Source organism: Phascolarctos cinereus, unplaced genomic scaffold (genome assembly GCF_003287225.1).
Source record: "Phascolarctos cinereus isolate Bilbo 61053 unplaced genomic scaffold, phaCin_HiC Scaffold_8;HRSCAF=390, whole genome shotgun sequence".
Classification (NCBI taxonomy): domain Eukaryota; kingdom Metazoa; phylum Chordata; class Mammalia; order Diprotodontia; family Phascolarctidae; genus Phascolarctos; species Phascolarctos cinereus.
The window spans coordinates 20,700,212-20,718,756 of NW_027556291.1; the positions used below are offsets into that span (position 1 = coordinate 20,700,212).

At 36.7% G+C, this 18,545-nt stretch overlaps 1 protein-coding gene across 1 annotated transcript in view; it reads left to right on the forward strand.

Moving 5' to 3' along the window:
- The window catches only part of CHM (CHM Rab escort protein), a 179,623-nt gene that overhangs the window by 144,167 nt on the left and 16,911 nt on the right, over positions 1-18,545 (forward strand). The window contains 1 exon segment of the mRNA XM_020964591.2: positions 13,399-13,500. Within this exon segment, the coding sequence (XP_020820250.2) occupies positions 13,399-13,500 (102 nt within the window).

An 18,545-nucleotide genomic window follows, 5' to 3' on the forward strand; every position in this document is an offset into this window, starting at 1 on the left:
AAATATGTAGTTGATATCAACAAATTTTCTTTGCCTTTTCATTGGGTTTCTCAGCATAATAAATTACATTAATTCAGACTTGACTAATTCAGAATTTGTGCTGCTATAATTTGGGCAGAGATTTGGTTGAAGTTTCACTTTGTGAAGTAAATAGGGGTGAAATGGGGAGGCAAGATTTGGATCCAGGATTGAGAGTTGGAAGGAAATGTCAGAGATCCTATAGTCCAACTCCCACATTTGACAGATGAGGAAACTGGTCCACAGAAGTAAAGAGTGGCAGAGCCAGGCCTGAAATGAAAGATCTCTCATTCCCTTGTACCATGCTGACGTGCTCAGTGAATCAGTATAGTAATTGGTTTTCAAATATGGACACGTTCCAATTTTCAGGAACTCCTTAGCTGTTTCCACCACTGACATACTTGTTGGGGAGGAGGACAGGAACAGAATCCCTCACCTTCCTCTTTGGATCAATTCCCTATGTATCTTCGATATTGACCTTTTTTTTTTTTTTTGGTGAGTCAGTCAGGGTTAAGTGACTTGCCCAGGGTCACACAGCTAGTAAGTATCAAGTGTCTGAGGCCAGATTTGAACTCAGGTCTTTCTGACTCCAAGGCCAGAGATCTATCCACTGCGTCACCTAGATATTGAGCTTTTATCAGAGATAGTTGATGCCAAGATTTTCCGTATTTGACAGCTTTTTCTTCTAGTTGCATTGATTTTCCTCATGTAAAAACATTTTTTAATTTTGTGAACATACTGCAATTTTTGTCTCCTGTGATTACTGCCCCTTGTTTGGTTGTGAGTTCTCCCCTTAACCATAGGTCTGAAAATTAGCTCCTTCTGTTTTTCTTTTTTTTTCTCTCCAAATTGTGTGACTTTTATATATTTGATTCACATATCCACTTGAAGCTTATTGTGTAGTTTACATAGAGGATGATCTTTTCTGCCAAATGGCTTTCCAGTTTTTCCAGGAATTCTTATCGTATAGATGGGCTTCTACCAGTAGTTTTTTTCTTATGTTTTCAAAAGCTAGGCCTCTTTACCCACCATCTTCCTTCACTTGTGTCCCCAATGAAGTGATAACCCTTCTTGTCAAGAGTAATTTCTTTACAAACCCAGTCCCTTCCCGTCTTCTCCGTCAGATTGTGCCCACTGCCATCCCCATTCTCTTCCTTTATTTTGGCTCCTCCCCTTGTGCCTACAGCTAGGTGGTACAGAGTGCTGCACCTGGAATCAGAAAGACTTGAGTTCCATAATGGCAAGTCACTTCACCTCTGTCTGCCTATGTTTCCTCAATTGTAAAATGGGGATAATAATAGCCTTTACTTCTCAGGGTTGTTGTGAAGATCAAATGAGATGAAATTTGTAAAGTGCTTAGCACAGGGCCTGGCACATAGTAGGTGACATGTAAGTACTTCTCCTCTTCCACTTTAGAGTTGCTTTCATTGGCTTTTCTCTAATTAGTCATCGAGACCATTTTCTCATATGACTATTGACACCTTCGATTTCTTCCTTTGAAATTTCCTGTTCACTTCCTGCCAAGATGGCCACCTGAATGGACAGCAGATATCCGAGTTCATACATACCCAGCACAGGAAAACTGGGAGGTTCACACAAAGCCAAATAATAACCTAGATGCTTAATGAGGATCTATAGTAAGTGACTTTTTCTACCTCAGAACTACACAAAAATGAGCCAGAATTCCATGGACAATAAGAAAGAAGACCTTTCAAGCGAAACAAGCTTTGCTGCTCACCAAAAACAAGGCATACATAGTTTGCAAGGCTCTGGAAGCAGTGAGAATGGCAGGGGGCTGCGCGGAGAAAGAAGCCCAGGGGAACAGTAGTAAGCAAATAAAGAACCTCCCAGCAACATACTACAGAATTCAGATCAGAATAGCCCATGTCCAGGGGTTCTGAGAAGCCAGTGAGAACCCTGAAGATAGTGGAAATCTAACTTCAGGAGTGGATAATGATACAAAATCCCAGGGAACCCCCAGGTAAGAAAAAGCGGGGCCACACACCCCATTGAAAAATGCAACAGGAGGTAGAGCCTGACCCTGGTAAAGTCCCAGTTCTGGAACGAAAGCTGGAAATAGGAGTAAATCAAAGAAAATGGCAGCCATCATAAAAAAAAAAGATTACATATTTAGAAATCTTGAAAAAGGAGAGAATAACTTGATTATATCTGCAAGTAGACATTCAAAAGAAAAAAATAGGTAATCTACAAGGATTCATGTAGAATACTTTGAGGAAATGAGTTGAGAGATTTTAAAAATGAAATAAAAATTCTTGAATGGGAAAGAGAAGGGAAATTGGCAAACCTTACCCAAAAAACTGAGCCCCTGAAAATTAGAAACAGAAGTCACATACTTCAGGAGGCTTCAAGAAATATTGCAAGAAAATCAAAAGATGAGGGGCAGCTAGATGGTGCAGTGGATAGAGCACCAGCCCTGAAGTCAGGAGGACCTGAGTTCAAATCCAGCCTCAGACCAAACACTTGACACGTACTAGCTGTGTGACCCTGGGCAAGTCACTTAACCCCAAATGCCTCAAAAGTAAAAACAAAAAAACAAAAGAAAATCAAAAGATTGGAAAAAAAAAAGTAGAAGAAAATTTAAGATGTCTGATGTCAAAAACAACTGACCTGGAGGAGAGATCAAGAAAAGATAATTTAAGACTCATCAGTCTCCCTGAAAACCATGATTAAAAAAATACCGAACACCATATTTTAACAAATTATAAATGAAAACTGCCCAGATCTAATACAACTAGAGGTCAAACTAAAGATAGAGTCTACTGATCACCTCCTAAAAAGAATTCCAAAAGGAAAATTCTGAAAAATGTCATATCCAAATGCTTCCTATCTGAAGAATGTCCCCTGGTACTTGAATTGCTTCTTTCTAGATGTTTGCAGTATTGTTTCTTTGATGTGGGAGCTCTGCATCAAAGGAAAAATACTACAAACATCTACAAAGAAGTAGTTCAAGTACCAGGGAACCACAATCAGAATCTGAGAAGACCTGGTACCTTCTGCTATAAAAGAGAGCAGATCTTGTGTTCTGGTATTCCAGAGGATGGTATCTTAAACCAAGAATAGCTTAGCCAGCAAAACTGACTGTAATCAGAGCAGTTAACAATAGTGATTGATGTCAAAAGAGGGCTCTTATAACATTTTTAAAAATGCACAGAAGAGAACCGAAAAAAGTTCCAAAGGCAAATAGGATAGTTCTGAAAATAGCATGTAGAATATGTGTGTGTATATGTATGTATATATGTGTGTAAGTATATATATATATATATACTTTTCATATATATAATATACATATATATATATGCTCACATGCATACATACATATCAATATGAAATGGACATGGATAGTTTCATGTTAGTGTCTTTGTGTTCTATTGTGTGTGTAGAAATGCTCTTTTTTTGAGTGTGTTTAAGAATTTTTAAAAATTACCTGTCCATATCTATTGACCATTTAACAATTGGGAAATAGATCTTTTTCTAATAAACTTGAATGACTTCCCGATTTATCTTGGAAAGAGACTTTTATCGAAGAAACTTTGTGCAAAGATTTTGACCCAGGTAACTTTCCCTTCTCATTTTAACTCCATTGATTTGTCTGTTTTGCCTTCTGAAATCCTCTCTATTCCTTATTTGGTTATGGACTCTTCCCCTATTCGTAGATCCAAAATGCAATTTCTTCCATTACCCTCTAATTTGTTTATGATGTGATCTTTTATGTCTAAGTCATGTGCCTATATATGCCATGTATCTTGGTATATGGCAGGTGGCAAAATCTGATTTCTGCTAGGCTGCTTTCTAGTTTTTGTCCAGTAGTGAGTTCTTTCCTGGAGTTAATCCACCGCCAGGCTACTGTATTCATTTGCTTCAGTAGCTTGTTTCACTGATTGACTTCTCTATTTTACAAGCAATACTTAGGAGATTTAGTACCGCTGGACCCCCTTCCCACTTGTATTCGGTTTTTCTCTTGAGGTTCTTGACCTTTTGTTCCTCCAGTTAAGTTTTGTTTTTATTTTTTTCTAGCTCTCTGAAGTAATTCTTTGGTGGTTTGCTATGGCACTGAATAAGTAAAAGTAAATTAATTTAAGTAGTATGATCATTTTTATTATGTTGGCTTAGCTTATTGACAAGCAATTAATATTTCTCTGATTATTTATGTCTTTATTTCTTTTCACAAAAGTGTTTTGTAATTGCATTCATATAGTTTTCACGTGTATCTTTATATGTAGACTCTCAAATATTTTACCCATCTCTATTTTTAAATGGAATTTTTCTTTCTTCTGTGTTTTATTGGTAATATACTGAAATGCTGATGGTTTTTGTGAATTTATTTTATTTTCTGCAACTTTGCTGAATTTATTAATTATTTCAGTTAATTTTTTTTAGTTAACTTAGGGCAGGAGTTCTTAACCTTTTTTGTGTGTGTGCGATGGACCCCTTTGGCAGTCTGGTGAAGCTTATGGATCCATTCTTAGAATAACGTTTTAAATGTATAAAATGCAGTCTTTATGATTACAAAGAAACCCAATTATACTGAAATACACTTATCAAAATCCTAAAAAGAACATGTTTATGGGCCTCAGGTTAAGAACACCTCAGTTTGGATTAGAGTTAGAGTTCTGAATATAGACCAATATGTTTGCAAAAAAGTGATTTGGCTATTTTCCCTTGATTCCTTTTTTTATCTTATTGTTATAGCTAGCATTTCTAGCACTATGAATATCCTTGCTTTACCTCGTTTTTATTGGAAAGGCCTATAGTTATTCCCTTTACTTAAGATTCTGGCTCTTGGTTTTAAATAGATGCTATTTACCATGTTATGTAAAAAGTCCATGTGTTTCTCAGATTTCTAGTGTTTTTATGTCTTAACAGAAATGGATGTTGTATTTTGTCAAAAGCTTTTTCTGCATCTCTGGATGTAATCATATGATTGCCGAGATTCTCATTGTTAATTCATGTCTGTTATGTATATAGTTTTCCTGATATTGAAGTGCTACTGCATTCCTGGTACAAATTCATCCTCAGCACAATATGTAATTTTTTAAATATGTTGTTTTAGCCTCTTTGTTGGTATTTAAAATTTTTGCATTTATATTCATCAGGGATTTTGGTCTATAGTTTTCTTTCTCCATATTGAATTTCCTTGATTTAAATATCAAGACAATATTTGTATCTTAGAAGGAATTTGGCAGGAGCCCTTTTCTTTTCATTTTTGCAGTTTATGCAATATTGGAATAAATTATTGTTTGAATATTTGATAGAGTTCACTTGTAAAACCATCTGGTCCCAGATTTTTTTTTCCTTTAGGCTTTCATTTATGGCTTGTTCAGTTTCTTTTCTGGAGATTGAGTCATTTAAATTCTGTTTATTTTTTTATTTCAACATTTTATATTATTTGAATTAATTTATTCTTAATTAATTAATTAATTTTTTTGAATTAATTTATATTATATGAGTCCATTTCATTTCAGTTGTTGTTTACTGTTGACATATAGTTGGGCAAAATAAATCCTTTTATTCTTCAATTCTTATAAATTCTCATTTTTTATTTTTTGTGTTGATAATGTGATTTTCTTCTTGTTTAAAAAAATCAGATTAACTAATGCTTTATTAAAATTTTTTTTCAAAAACCAGCTCTTAATTCAATGGGGATTTTTAGTTTCCATTTTATTAATCTTCTCTTTGTTTTTCAGAATTTCTCTTATCCATTTGGAGTTTTTAACTTGTAGCTTTTTTTTTTTTAAAGCATTTTCAGTTGCATGCCCAATTCATTGATCTGTTTTTTTCTCTCTTGCTGATAAAAGAGTTTAGAGCAGGGTCTCTTAACCTGGGGTCTGTGGTATATTTTTAAAAATATTTTGATAACTATCTTTCAACACAATTGATATTCTTAGTAATTCTATATGTTTTATACTGTGAATTTAACAAAAATTATTTCGAGAAGATGTCCATAGGCTTTGTCAAGTTCTCATAGCACTCTGTGACAGAAAAAAAAAAAGGTAAGAACTACAGTTTAGGGACAGAAATATTCACCCAAAGATTACTTTGGTTGTATCCCACAAATTTTAGCATGCTGTTACATTATTGTTATTTTTTTAAAAATTAAATTATCTATTATCTCTAGGATCTGTTCTTTGAGCTACCAGTGTATTTAGGATTATTTAGTCTTCAATTTTAATCCTTTCTTCAAATACACTTTACTGAATATAATTTTTTATTTTTTGCACTATGGTCAGTAAAGCATATGTTTACTATTACTGCCTTTCCATTTGATGTTGAGTTTGTGCCCAGATATATGGTTAAATTCATAAAGGTGCATTACACAGTTGAGAAATATCTACTTTCTTTTCCCATTCAGTGATCACCAGAGGTTTGTCACTTTTCAGAAATTCTTTTCAGGTCTTTCACTTTCTTTTTCTTTCTGTCTGTCTCTCTCCCCCTCCTTCCTTCTTTCTCTCTTTTTCTTTCTTTCTCCTTTCTTTCTTCTGTCGTTCTTTCTGTTAGATTTGACTAGATCTCAAAGGTACATTTGAGGTTCCTCAGTATTACAGTTTGACTCTCAATTTCTCCCTACAACTTGTTAAACTTTTCTTTTAAGTATTTAGATGCTATGCCATTTGGTGCATAGATGGTATGTATTGATATTAATTCATTGTTTGTGGTTCCTTTAAGCATAATGCAGCTTCCTTTCTCTTTTTACCAAGTCCATTTTTGATTTTTCCTTGTTTTCTGAAAGAATGATTGCTACTTCTGCTGTTTAAAATTTGGCTGAAGCCTACTAGATTTTGCTTCAACCGCTTTTTATAACTCTTCTTAAATCTTTGTTTCAAGCGTGTTTTTGGATAAATGACTTCTTGTCTGATTCTGTTTCTCCATTCTGCTCTCCTCCTTCATGGGTGAGTTCATTTTATTCGCGTAAACAGTTATGATCATTAATTGTGTATTTCCCAGCATCCTGTTCTCTTATGCTTTTTCTCTTCTTTGTCCTCTGCTGCCCCTCTTTACAAATAAAGAGGAGGATCCTAAGTCAGAGGAAATGTGCACTCAGCACTACTGATATATGCCCCTTGCCCCCCTTCTCTTCACATATTCTTATTCTTTCTTTCGTTTTAAACCCTCCTCATGATCCACCCTCTGAGGCTGGAGTGTCTTTTGCCTATGCTTCATCTTTCCCTGAGTCTGCCCTCTCCCTTCTTCACCCTTCTCCCCCACTGCCACTTCCCTCTTGTTTTCCTGTTGAGTTGAATGTATTCCTCCATTAAACTCTTTTGGTGTGTATCTGTGTTCTATTCTTTTTGACTAGTGCAGATTAAAGTGAGTTTCAAGCTACCCTCACTCCTTCTTTGTAGTTTTCTCTTTGCACACTCCAATTATGTGACATAATAAATGCCCTTCTTTCCTCCCCCTATTTTATTCCTTTTTCTCTTCCTTTTCTTCTTCTCTTAAGACTGTCAAAACTTAACAAAACCCACTCCCAGGCCCTTTGTCTTATCTAACTCCTTCTGTGACCTTTGATGACATTAGAGTTCTGAGGGGACAATTGCTTTTTTCTTTGCCATTAGAATGTAAATACTACATCTTTGTGTAATCCTTTCCAATTGTTCACACTATTTACTTTTTAAAAATATTTTTCTTGATCCCTAGGTTTTTCAAGCTCCGCACAACCTGACTTATTTCCACCTTTCCATTCTGCTTACACTTTATTCCCGTGCACACTGGCCCCCTTGCTGTCCCCTTCACACAGTGCTCCGTGCTTTTGCACAGCTGTCCTTCATGCCGGGCTGCCATCTTTCTCTCTTCTCCTCTGCCTCTGAGTCTCTCTGCCTTCCTTGAAGTCTCAACTCAAACCCTACCTTCTGCAGGAGCCTTTCCCTCTCTCCCTAGCTGCAAATGCCTTCCCTTCCGAGATAATTAATCTCTTACTTACACTGTAGATTTACACTGTACCTAGTTATTTCCTTGTTGTTTCTACTTTTAGACTGTGAGCTCCTTGAGGGCAGGGACTGTTTTTGCCTATCTGTACATCCCCAGTGCTTAGATCTCAGTGCGTGGCCTATAGTAAGTGCTTGTGGACTGACTTTCTCATTGTTCTTTTATTTCTGAGTCTTATCTGCTCTATTTCACTGGCTTAGTCTTTATTTAAAAAAAAGAATAGGTTGGATGATTACTGCTTTATAATGTGGTTTGAGATCTGGCAAATCTAGTCATGCTACATTGCTATTTTTTCCATTATTTCCTTCCCTTGAGATTTTAGGCCTTTTCTTTCTTAATATGACATTGATTTTCTTGGTTGCCATATTACACTGTCAGTTTGAGCTTGCTGTCTTCTCAAATTCCTGGTTGTTTTTTAGAGAAATAGCTTGTCTAGACATGCCTCATCTGTACTTATGACGTTGTTTTTTTTTAAATACAAGTCTTAAAATGTTTATCTGTCCCTCTTAAATTTAATATTATCCAATTTCGTATTATGATATCAAAGGTTCTCTTTCGTCCAGGTCTTAGAGGGGCTGGGATCTTGGTTGGTAGAAGTACTTAACAACTCTCAAAATCAGCGTGTTTTGAATTGAAAGACAAAATGAGATCCTTGAATTATCTTGTTGTCTGACCTAAGAAAATACTCTGCACGATTAGGGAATTGTGGCAATTGGCTTTTCAGGCTTTTTGGATTTTGTTGACCTTTGCCTGATTTTTTAAATGAATTCCTTTATTCTTAATACTGTTATAAAGCAGAGAATTGATTTTCTAAAGTAAATACTCAAGCTTATGTTCTTAAGTTGACTTTTTGTATCGCTTTCTAAATTCTTTAGGGAATCTACAAGCTGACTTGAACATTCTATTGTTCTCTTCAGAGAAGCCAGCAGTGCCCACTGTGTGCTTGAATGTTACAATGTACCTGCTTCAGATGCCATTCTTGGTCTCTTAGCACTAGCAAGGCTGTAGCTCTTGCATATATCCGGACTTGTGCTGTGCAGTCTGTAGTTCATAAAGAAATTGCTAGGCATATCCATTTTTTGGTAAACGTGTTCCATTTTACTGAGCGACGTTGCCTGGAGTTAGAAAGCAAAATCCATTTGTCTAGCACGTAAACAGGTATTTGCACTGTTTTTGAGAAAGGCTGGTCTGTTTGTATCTATCTTGTTCCAGTAGCAGGTAGTACTAGAAGCTTGAAAAAGAGATTCCCTGACTTTTCTAGAATTCAAAGGATTTGCAGAAGTTTCTGTTTCTATTTCCATTTGTCTTGAAGTCATCATCGAAAGATTTGTATTTAAGGAAGTTTTTGATGCCTCTCACAGTAGTTTGAAATCATCCATTTATTTGTTAACCCTGTTCATTTTAAGCAGAAACGCTCTTACTTTGAACAGGGAGATAACTTAATGACATGGGCCAACAGTGTTCCCAATCTGTTGTTAGAGAGTTAATGCGCTGCTTTTGCCCTCGGTTTCGTGTTGAATAGCTTCTACCTTGAAGATTTTTGATGTTTTCATCACTGTCACTTCAGAGTCGTTCATTCACTTGTCTGAATGTTGTTGGCTCCCTGGTTCTTATGTGGCTTCAAGTATCACTTGTGCGCTCTGTGAATTAAGGCTTTTCCCTTTTCCCTTTCGGTGTTTCTCTGTTGCCTGTACATATCTACCATGGGTAGATACACTAGCACTATTGGAGACAAGAGACCACTAACAGGAAACTCACTTTGTAATTTTTGAATCCATTAAACCTTTGAACAAAAGTTACCAGATGAGGTAGAAGGAGCAGTGTGTACAAAAGAGCTTGGGTTTGTTAATGGACCCTCAAGCCTTTTATACTCTCATGTGAGGCCAGGGAGAAAGGTTTCCATAGTTACTGATTCTAGCGGATTCACATGGTAGTAATTGTCATTATTGATACTAATGAAATGTCATCATTAGGGAAGAGTGTACTTTTCCCTGGCCTAGTGGTTGTTGTTGAGCCTTTATTGAGCAAAGTAAATGTTGGGTACAATGGAGAAGAACAAAAAGCCTGAGCAAAAAAGAAGGGGATGTTTGAGCGAGTGGGAAGGCATAGCCTCTGAAGCATGGTTTTTTTCAGCCTCAGATAAGTCCTACTGGATTTGAAATGACTTTACAGGAAGAAATTATTTTTGAAGAGGTATAGAGACAATCATGCTATTGTAAAGTAGCATATTAGAACCCAAAGGGAGCCTGGGTTTAAATAAGTAGGTTATTTACTTTGCAGATTTTCTGTGGCGGCCAAGAAATCTCTTCCTGGTGATATCTGTGTGTCTGAATATGACTGTGACTGTATTATCACAGCAAATAGAAATTATTTCAAGGATTTTGTGTTAGTGTATATTTTTCAGCCCCTGGAGATGCAGCTTGAGTAATTGAGTGTTGATGCGGACGTGTTCAGTGAGATACAGGAGATCATTGCCAGGCATTATGGAAATCTTTGGCTAAGCCATGGTTTTATCCATGGCCAATGAGCACCTGCTGTGGTATGGGCAGAGGCACAAAGCTGGCCTGGGCAGCCAGCCTCTTAGCAGGCAGGGAATCTAAGCAACCATTAGAGAAATATTGGGAATGAAAGAAGAATGCAGCTCTGGGCCAGCTGTCATTCAAGGAGAACTAGAGAAAAAGATGAGAAGGAGGCAAGGAGGCAACTTGGGTAACAAGAAAAGGAAATTGCCACAGGCTCAAAAGGAGGAAAAAACGAGTCCATATATCCAACTTCAAATGGAGGATGAAATTGCTGTGTATTTCTGTAGATAGGACATGTGGAACTATGTAAATCATGTGTATGTTTATATAATATATATGGAGGAGAGGAAGGGGAGAGAGACAGAGAGATAAGGAGAGGAGAGAGAAAAAGCGTGGAGAGACAGAGTGAAATAAAGGAGAGAGAGATATGAAAGAGTGAGGGGAGAAATGAGAGGAGAGAGAAAAGGAGAGGGGGAGAGATAGAAATAGAAGAGAGAGAAAGAGATATGGAGGAGAGAGAAAGAGAGAGGAGGGGGACAGAGAGAGAGACAGAGAAAAATAAAGGAGAGAAAGTAAAATAGAGGAGAGAAAGAGATATGGAGGGGAGAGACAGAGACGAAGAGAGAGAGTTCCTATTTAGCAGAGCTAATATTATAACCTGTAGGAGATCTTTCAAAAATATGTATTCTTCAAGTTATTAAAATACTCATGTGAATTCATGTTAATCCTCTGAATTTCCCGTGAATGGTTAGACTTTTAATAATGTAGTCAGGTTTAATTGAATAGGAAGGAATGGGAAAATTGAGACTGCGGGCAGAAGACTTGGTGTTTCCTCCTATTACACATCATTCCCCTCATTGTACTCTATAGTCCTATCCTAGTGGCCTACTTGCCATTTCTCACATGTGCCATTTCATTTCCCATCTCTCTGCCTGTGCATTGGCTGTCCTTGATGCCTGAAATGCATTCCTTCATCACTTCTATGTCTTAGAAGTCCCAGTTTCCTTCGGAGGTCTGCTAAAGTGTTATACTGTACATGAGGCACTTCCTGATCTCCAACCTTTCATCCTCTGCAAAAGAAAAAAAAAATCCCTTATATTTGCTTTGTGGTGATTTTGTGTGTGCTTATTTATATATGTGGGCATGTTATTTCTCCCTAATGGAAACAAAGTTCTTCAGAGGCAGAGACGTTTTGGGTTTTGCCTTTACATCCCCAGTGCCTAGGACTGTGCCTGGCACATAGAATCTTACTAAATGCTTGTTGATTGATCTTAAAATGTCCCCTAGGTATTTTTTTGGTTGGACCGCACCTGCCATCTCCACCACGAAAAAAATTACTCCATGAAGAAATGTAGACTTTTTTTTTAAGATGGACGGGACATGTTACCAAGTGGTTGAATACTTATGCAAAATAGATAAACTAGTGTAGTGAAATTATAATATGCCAACAATTATTTCATTCTTTAGACTTGTAAGACCCTCTTTGATCTTGACCTTTGTTCCTTTTCTCTCCCTGAAAAAAGTTGTCAAGCCTGTTTTTATTTCAGTGAAATAAAATTAAATTGAATGTGAGAATTATTGAGGTGACCTTTGAGATAACTAATAATTTTCCTAGCGTGTTCTAAAACTTGGTCTAGGAATCACTGCAGTATTTTCCTAAGCATGACACATTGTGCTTCAGTAACATGGGTCTTCTCAGAGACTTTGGATTTGGGACTTTTGCAACAAATGAGCACAAAGATAAAGAGCTAGGAAAGCTGAGTGTAATAAGCATAAATATTGAGTATCTCTGCCATTAAAAAATACTTTCCAGCTAAATTATTTGTGAAATGAATTCTTATAACCCTACATCCTTTCTCACATTGATTTCCATTACAAAATTGGAAAGGCATTTGGGCAGTGGAAGGAATTCTCCTCAGTAGATTGAGATAACTTTGGACAAGAAAGGGGATTTGGCAGCCGAGGGTGCCGGAAAAATGGGCCATCCTCGATGTAATGCTGTTGGAATTGGTATTGACGTGCTTCTAGACTCTAGGATCTCCCTTCTGCTACCATCTCACTGTCACCTCACACCCTTACCTATATCTACGGATCTCCTCGCTCTGATATTTTCGACACTGTTTCTTTTTTGTCTTTGCATCTCCAGCATGCCTCTGCTATAATGGACACTTAATGAACTTGTTGAATTGAATGTTGGACCCTTCCTCTTTCTTGTGCATTATTGTACTTTGCCAAGAAGTGTCTTCTTTAAATATGTGATGTTCTTTAGCCTGAAAAACCCAAGCTTTCAAGTCAAGGCTTCAGATTTCATAAAAACCAATTAGAGTAAAACCTCATTCATTTGAAATCATTGAAGAGGAGAGTTTTTACTAGTGAATAGTCTGGATTGTGGACTATTTTTAATTCGTATGTGTTTGTTATCAAGTGCATCATGTTATTCAAACTAAGCCAACAAAATATATTATTAAGTAGAAGTCATTGTGTATACCGTTGAATAAATCCATAATGTGTTATTTGCATATTGATAGTTCATGTGTACTTGGGTTTTTCTAGAGTACTTGAAAAATTTGTTCTAAATATTTAAAATCTTAGTCTCTTCTATATTTAGTAAAACAAAATCACTTTCATAAATAGTATATAATATAATAAATCTGGCAAATCCTAAATTAATGGAGTCTGAAATAGTAATGCTTTATTGTAATGTTGAATTCAGAAATCTGCTTTGAAAAAATAAACTTGTTCACTGAATATGAGGGATCCCGTTACAAAACCCTAGCTTGGAATATTTAAGTGCTTATATCCCTATGTCAGAGAAAACCGGGTTGCTGCACTTTTGAGGTATACAAGCAGTAAATCAAAATATACTAACCTCATTTTTTTTCTCTCCATTCCCTTTCCTCCTGCGTTTGAACAGATCTCGTCCATTTGACTTGTCCATCCTCAAAAAAAACAGCAAGAGAAGATTTAGAGTCAGTTGTGCAGAAATTGTTCACACCGTATGCTGAGGCAGAGTTAGGTAAGAATATTCTGGCCCTTCTTGATAGAAAGAGAGTTTAACTTGGTATCTGATTTTTCCTTTTTGTTGTCTCCCGAAATGCAGTGTGCCAGATTTTGCAAGCACTGTATTAGAATGGTTGAGATGGGGCTCTTATCAATTGAGTGAAGGTAAAAAATATATATATTATTGGTGTAACAGATGAAATGTGAGCAATCCTTCCTAATCATCCAGGGCCTTCACAATGTACATCACTTGGACATTTTTTTTTCTTTTTAATGTAACAATCCTATTGAAACCTCATACGGGGAGGGGGCGGGGGGGAATCATCTTTGCCTTATCAAGGTTTGGCCACGAGAGGGCAACTCAAGCAAATTGAGTCTGTTTATGTTTTATGTTCAGAGACAGAAATGGCCCTTTGAATCCGTATTTCCTTCAAATGCGTGGTGATTTCCTGTCCAGGGGTATGCATGTGAATCCTATTTCCTCAGGTTGATTTCCAGTTCTTTATTTCCTTTGGTCGGTAGTGTCTGTCCACGTGGCCTGTGTCCTGCTTCCTGCTCTCTCCTATTATAATCTCTTTTTTACCCTCTTATCACATGTGTTGTTTTTTGGGTCTTCATGCAGAGGAGCAGAGATGGGCTTATAAATTTACATAAGAGAATACAGATTGCTTCATTCTCAGATGCTAACGCTAATGTGCCTAACTCACTTCATTTTGTACTGCTTGAGTAAAGTTCTCTAATCCAAAAGTGTATTTTGCTGTGAGTTGATATTTAACTTGGTTTTTACTAAATATCAAGGTTTTCTCCATTTTAGGCTTCATAAATGTTTGTGATTGCTATTACAACTGTTGATTATGAAGTTACCATAAATTTTACTAAAATATTATTCTAATTCAAATACAGAGTCATGTTTTCAGCCTTTGGCTTTAATCAGATCCATAATTTGCTTACATAAACTCCAAACTTTGTCCATGATGCCTGAAGCTTTGCTCATTCATTTTCCTGCATGCCGTTCCAGTGAGGCTTGCTACTATAGCCAGTACCTGCAGCTAACGAGCACACTGCCCCTGAAGCTACCATTTAGGGATCCTTTTATAAAAAAAATACATTTTGTAGTTATTTGTAAAAAGCAGCTTGGGGAACAAATGCACGTTCATTACTTAACATCTACCCATTAAAAAAAACCATTCATCTTAATGTTTAAAGTGATCCCATTTTGAAATGATATATTGTTTAGAACCTGACTGAAATTCTTTAGTAAGAACTCTGAGATCAGAAGGGTCCTCAGGTGCACCGAGGCACTAAAAACCTAGTTTTCACTGACACATGGGCCTTTTTATCATCAGGATGAGGTAGTGGTCGTATTTTAATTAAAATGTCAGAACAAATACTGTTAGAGTTCTTGAAAATGAATCACCAGATAAAGTGAGCACTGGGCCATGGCAGGTCAAAGAGGCAAAGTCAGCTGGAGAAGAGGACTCGATTCATTTTCCTGCCTAAATGAGGAAGAAGGAACTTTCTAAGGAAGAAGAACTTTTAATCCATTAAAACACACTGTTTTGTGCAGAGAAAACCATGCTTTCACAGATTGATGAATTTAATCTGTATTTTAAATATTATTTGCTAGAAATTTTTTTTCTGAAACTCTGGAATTATTTCAAAATAGATGCTAAAGGAACAGATTTTTTTTTTTCCTAACCCATGTTTATTTTTTGTTTCAAGCTGTAGGATTTTAGAAGTGCATGTGTTAGGTCAGCACTGTCACATTGCCAGACGATATATTTTTTGTAGAAACCAATAACCTTCTCCTAAGTATAAAAATAACTTGACCACTTGCCATAAAAATACCTATAAGGTCTCCCTTACTATCCAACCTGATTGATTTGGTGTAAGATGTCATCTGTATGCAGATAGCTCCCATTTTTATATATCCTGCCCCAACCTCTCTCCTGGAGGCTACTCACACATCTTGGACTACTTCCTGGATATCTCCTCTTAGATGTCCTGTAGTCATTTCAAATTCAGAGTGTCCAAAATGGGACTCATTCTCTCCCCAGATTCCACACGCCTTACCCCACCCCCAATACAGCCATCTTCAAAAGTTCCCTATTTCTGTTCAGGGTTTCACCATTCTCTCTGTTACTCAGGTCCATAGCTTCAGAATCATCACTGTCTCTTTCCTCCTCCTTTCTGCTCCAGCCAGTTGCCAAATCTTGTTAATTCTACCTCCACAGTATCTCTGACATACATTCATGAGGTCATACTATCTCTCATACATCCACCAGCAGTTAGGTAGCACAGTAGATAGAGTGATAGACCTGATTTCAAATCCAGCCTCAGACATTTACTAGCTGTGTGACCTCCAGTAAGTCACTTCATCTCTGTTTTCCTCAGTTTTCTCAACTGAGCAGGCACTATATAAATGCTTATTCCCTTCCCTGTCTACTCTCCTCTTAATATTTCAGTTATTGAAAATGGAACTTCAGTTTTATGAAGTATTGATTTCAATCTATGCTAGACCTGTCAGCTCTTATGCTAGATTGAAGTTATCAAAAAGTGATCAATTGCTCACTATCGGTAAATTTGGGCAGCAAAATTCCCAGCAGTCCAAACCACAAAACTAGGTTCCTATAAGACATCAAGGAATTCAGCTTAGCTTTACCATCTAAACCAAGGAAGGATTATATAGTCTAAGCTTAAGGGACCAGTTGTTGCCCATGAGAAAATGAGAAGATGGTATTAACTCTTCTAGGCTCCCTTGTTAGAGCATCAGCGTAGATTTTAAAAGTGAAGAACCTCTTTGGTTCTAGTTAGGAGGGCCAGTGGTCTATTCTACCCAGGAAATCAAGGTCCGCAACAAAATCCGAAGCCATTTTTTTCTTTAGTATTATGTCTTAGTGCATGACAGGTTTACTTTTACTGTGACAACATCATCTGCTCCCTCTCTGCATCTGACATTTGGTATCAATTTCATTTGTTTCACCAGCTTCCTAGCAAAAAACATCATTGCTTGAGGGGCAGCTAGATGGTGCAGTGGGTACAGTATCAGCCCTGGAGTCAGGAGGACATGAGTTCTAATCCGGCCTCAGAGACTTGACACTAGCTGTGTGACCCTGGGCAAGTCACTTAACCCCATTGCCTAGCCACAACAAAAAACTAAATACGTCATTGCTTGGTAAGAGATATTTTACATCATTGTATTTCACGTTGGTGAAAAGGATTTTAGCTCTGAAAAGAAGAAATGGTAGAGACCCTTGGGAAAACTCTAGTTTTGACCAGATAATGGTTAACTGGAACACAGACTAATTCCATAGTTTTGCAGGGCTTGTTGTTTGTGTTTTTTTTAATTTTTATACACCAGGAAGCTAACTTCCTGGTCTTCCCGGTTTTTTGGAAGTAGCCTTTGTAGTCCTATTTTCTGTGTTGGCAGCAAGTAAATATTAAGTTGGTTTGAGTAGAGAGACAGACTATGCCATTTTAATTGAAATTATTGTTAAAAATTGCCACTCTCATCTCTCCAGAATTGTTGGGGAATGGGCTGTTAGAATAATTGAATTTTGTGATTAATTGAAAGTTAGCAGATGATGACTTGTGTGTGTCTATAGATACTGTGAGTAGAATTGAAATCTGAAATATGGGCATACCTTGGAGATATTGTGGCTTCAGTTCCGCACCACCACAATAAAATGAATATTGCAATAAAACAAGTCACACAATTTTTTTGGTTTCCCAGTGCATTTAAAGGTATATTTATACTATCCTGTAGTCAATTAAGTGTGCAATAATATTATATCTAAAAAAGCAATGTACATACCTTGATTAAAAAATATTTTATTGCTAAAAAAAAATGCTAACCATCATCTGTGCCTTCAGCAAATCATAGTCTTTTTGCTGGTAAAGGGTCTTATCTCTATGTTGATGGCTGCTGACTGATCAGGGTGGTGGTTACGGAAAGTTGGGATGGCTGTGGCAATTTCTTTATTTTTAATTTTTTTTGAGGCAATTAGGGTTAAGTAACTTGCCCAGGGTCACACAGCTAGTAAGTGTCTGAGGCTGGATTTGAACTCACATCCTTCTGACTCCAGGGTCAGTGCTGTATTTACTGCACACCTAGCTGTCCCCGTAGCAGTTTCCTAAAATAATGTTGTCACATTCATTTTTGAGTTTTTGGTGTGTCATTCTTTCCATGTACATTGTTGTAGTCGTTGTGTATACTGTCTTCTTGGCTTTGCTCACTTTAATCTTTATCAGTTCATAGGGATCTTTGTACAGTTCTCTGTAATCATCATTTTCATCATTTCTTATAGCACAATAATACTCCATTACATTCATGTAACCACAACTTGTTGAGCCATTTCCCAGTTTGTTTCCATTTCTTTGTCATCGCAAAAAGTCCTGCTAGAAATATGTTGGCATATATGGGGGACTTTTTTCTCAATTTCTTCCTTGGAGTGTAAACTCAGTAATAGAATCTGCTTAAAAAGTATGGACATTTTAGTCGTTTTATTGGCATAATTTCAAATTACTTCCTAAAATAGTTGGACCAATTCACAGCTCTCCCAACAATGTATTTAGTTTTCCTATTATTCCACAACTTCTCAAAATTAACTATTGCCATTTTTTTGTCATTTTTACCAACTGGCACGGTATGATATAGAACCTCAGCATTCTTTGGATTTGCATTTTTCTTTTTATTAGTGATTTGGAGCATTCTTTCGTGTGGTTGTGAATACTTTTAAGAACTTTTTATTCGTATCCTTTGACTGCGTATCTGTTGGAGAAATGGCTTTTATTAATGTATGTGTGTGTATAAATTATTTATATATCTTAGATGCAATACTCTTATCAGAGAAATTTGATACAAAGACTTTTTCATATTCGCCCACTTCCCTTCTTTTCTTAGGTGCATTAATTTTGTCTGTGCAGAAGCTCTTCACTTTCACGTAGTCCAAGTTATCTATTTTATGTTTTGTAATTGCTTCTATTCCTCGTTTGGTTAGGAATACATCTCTTAGACATAGCCGTGAGAGGTATAGATCTGATTCTCTTCTAATTTTTTTA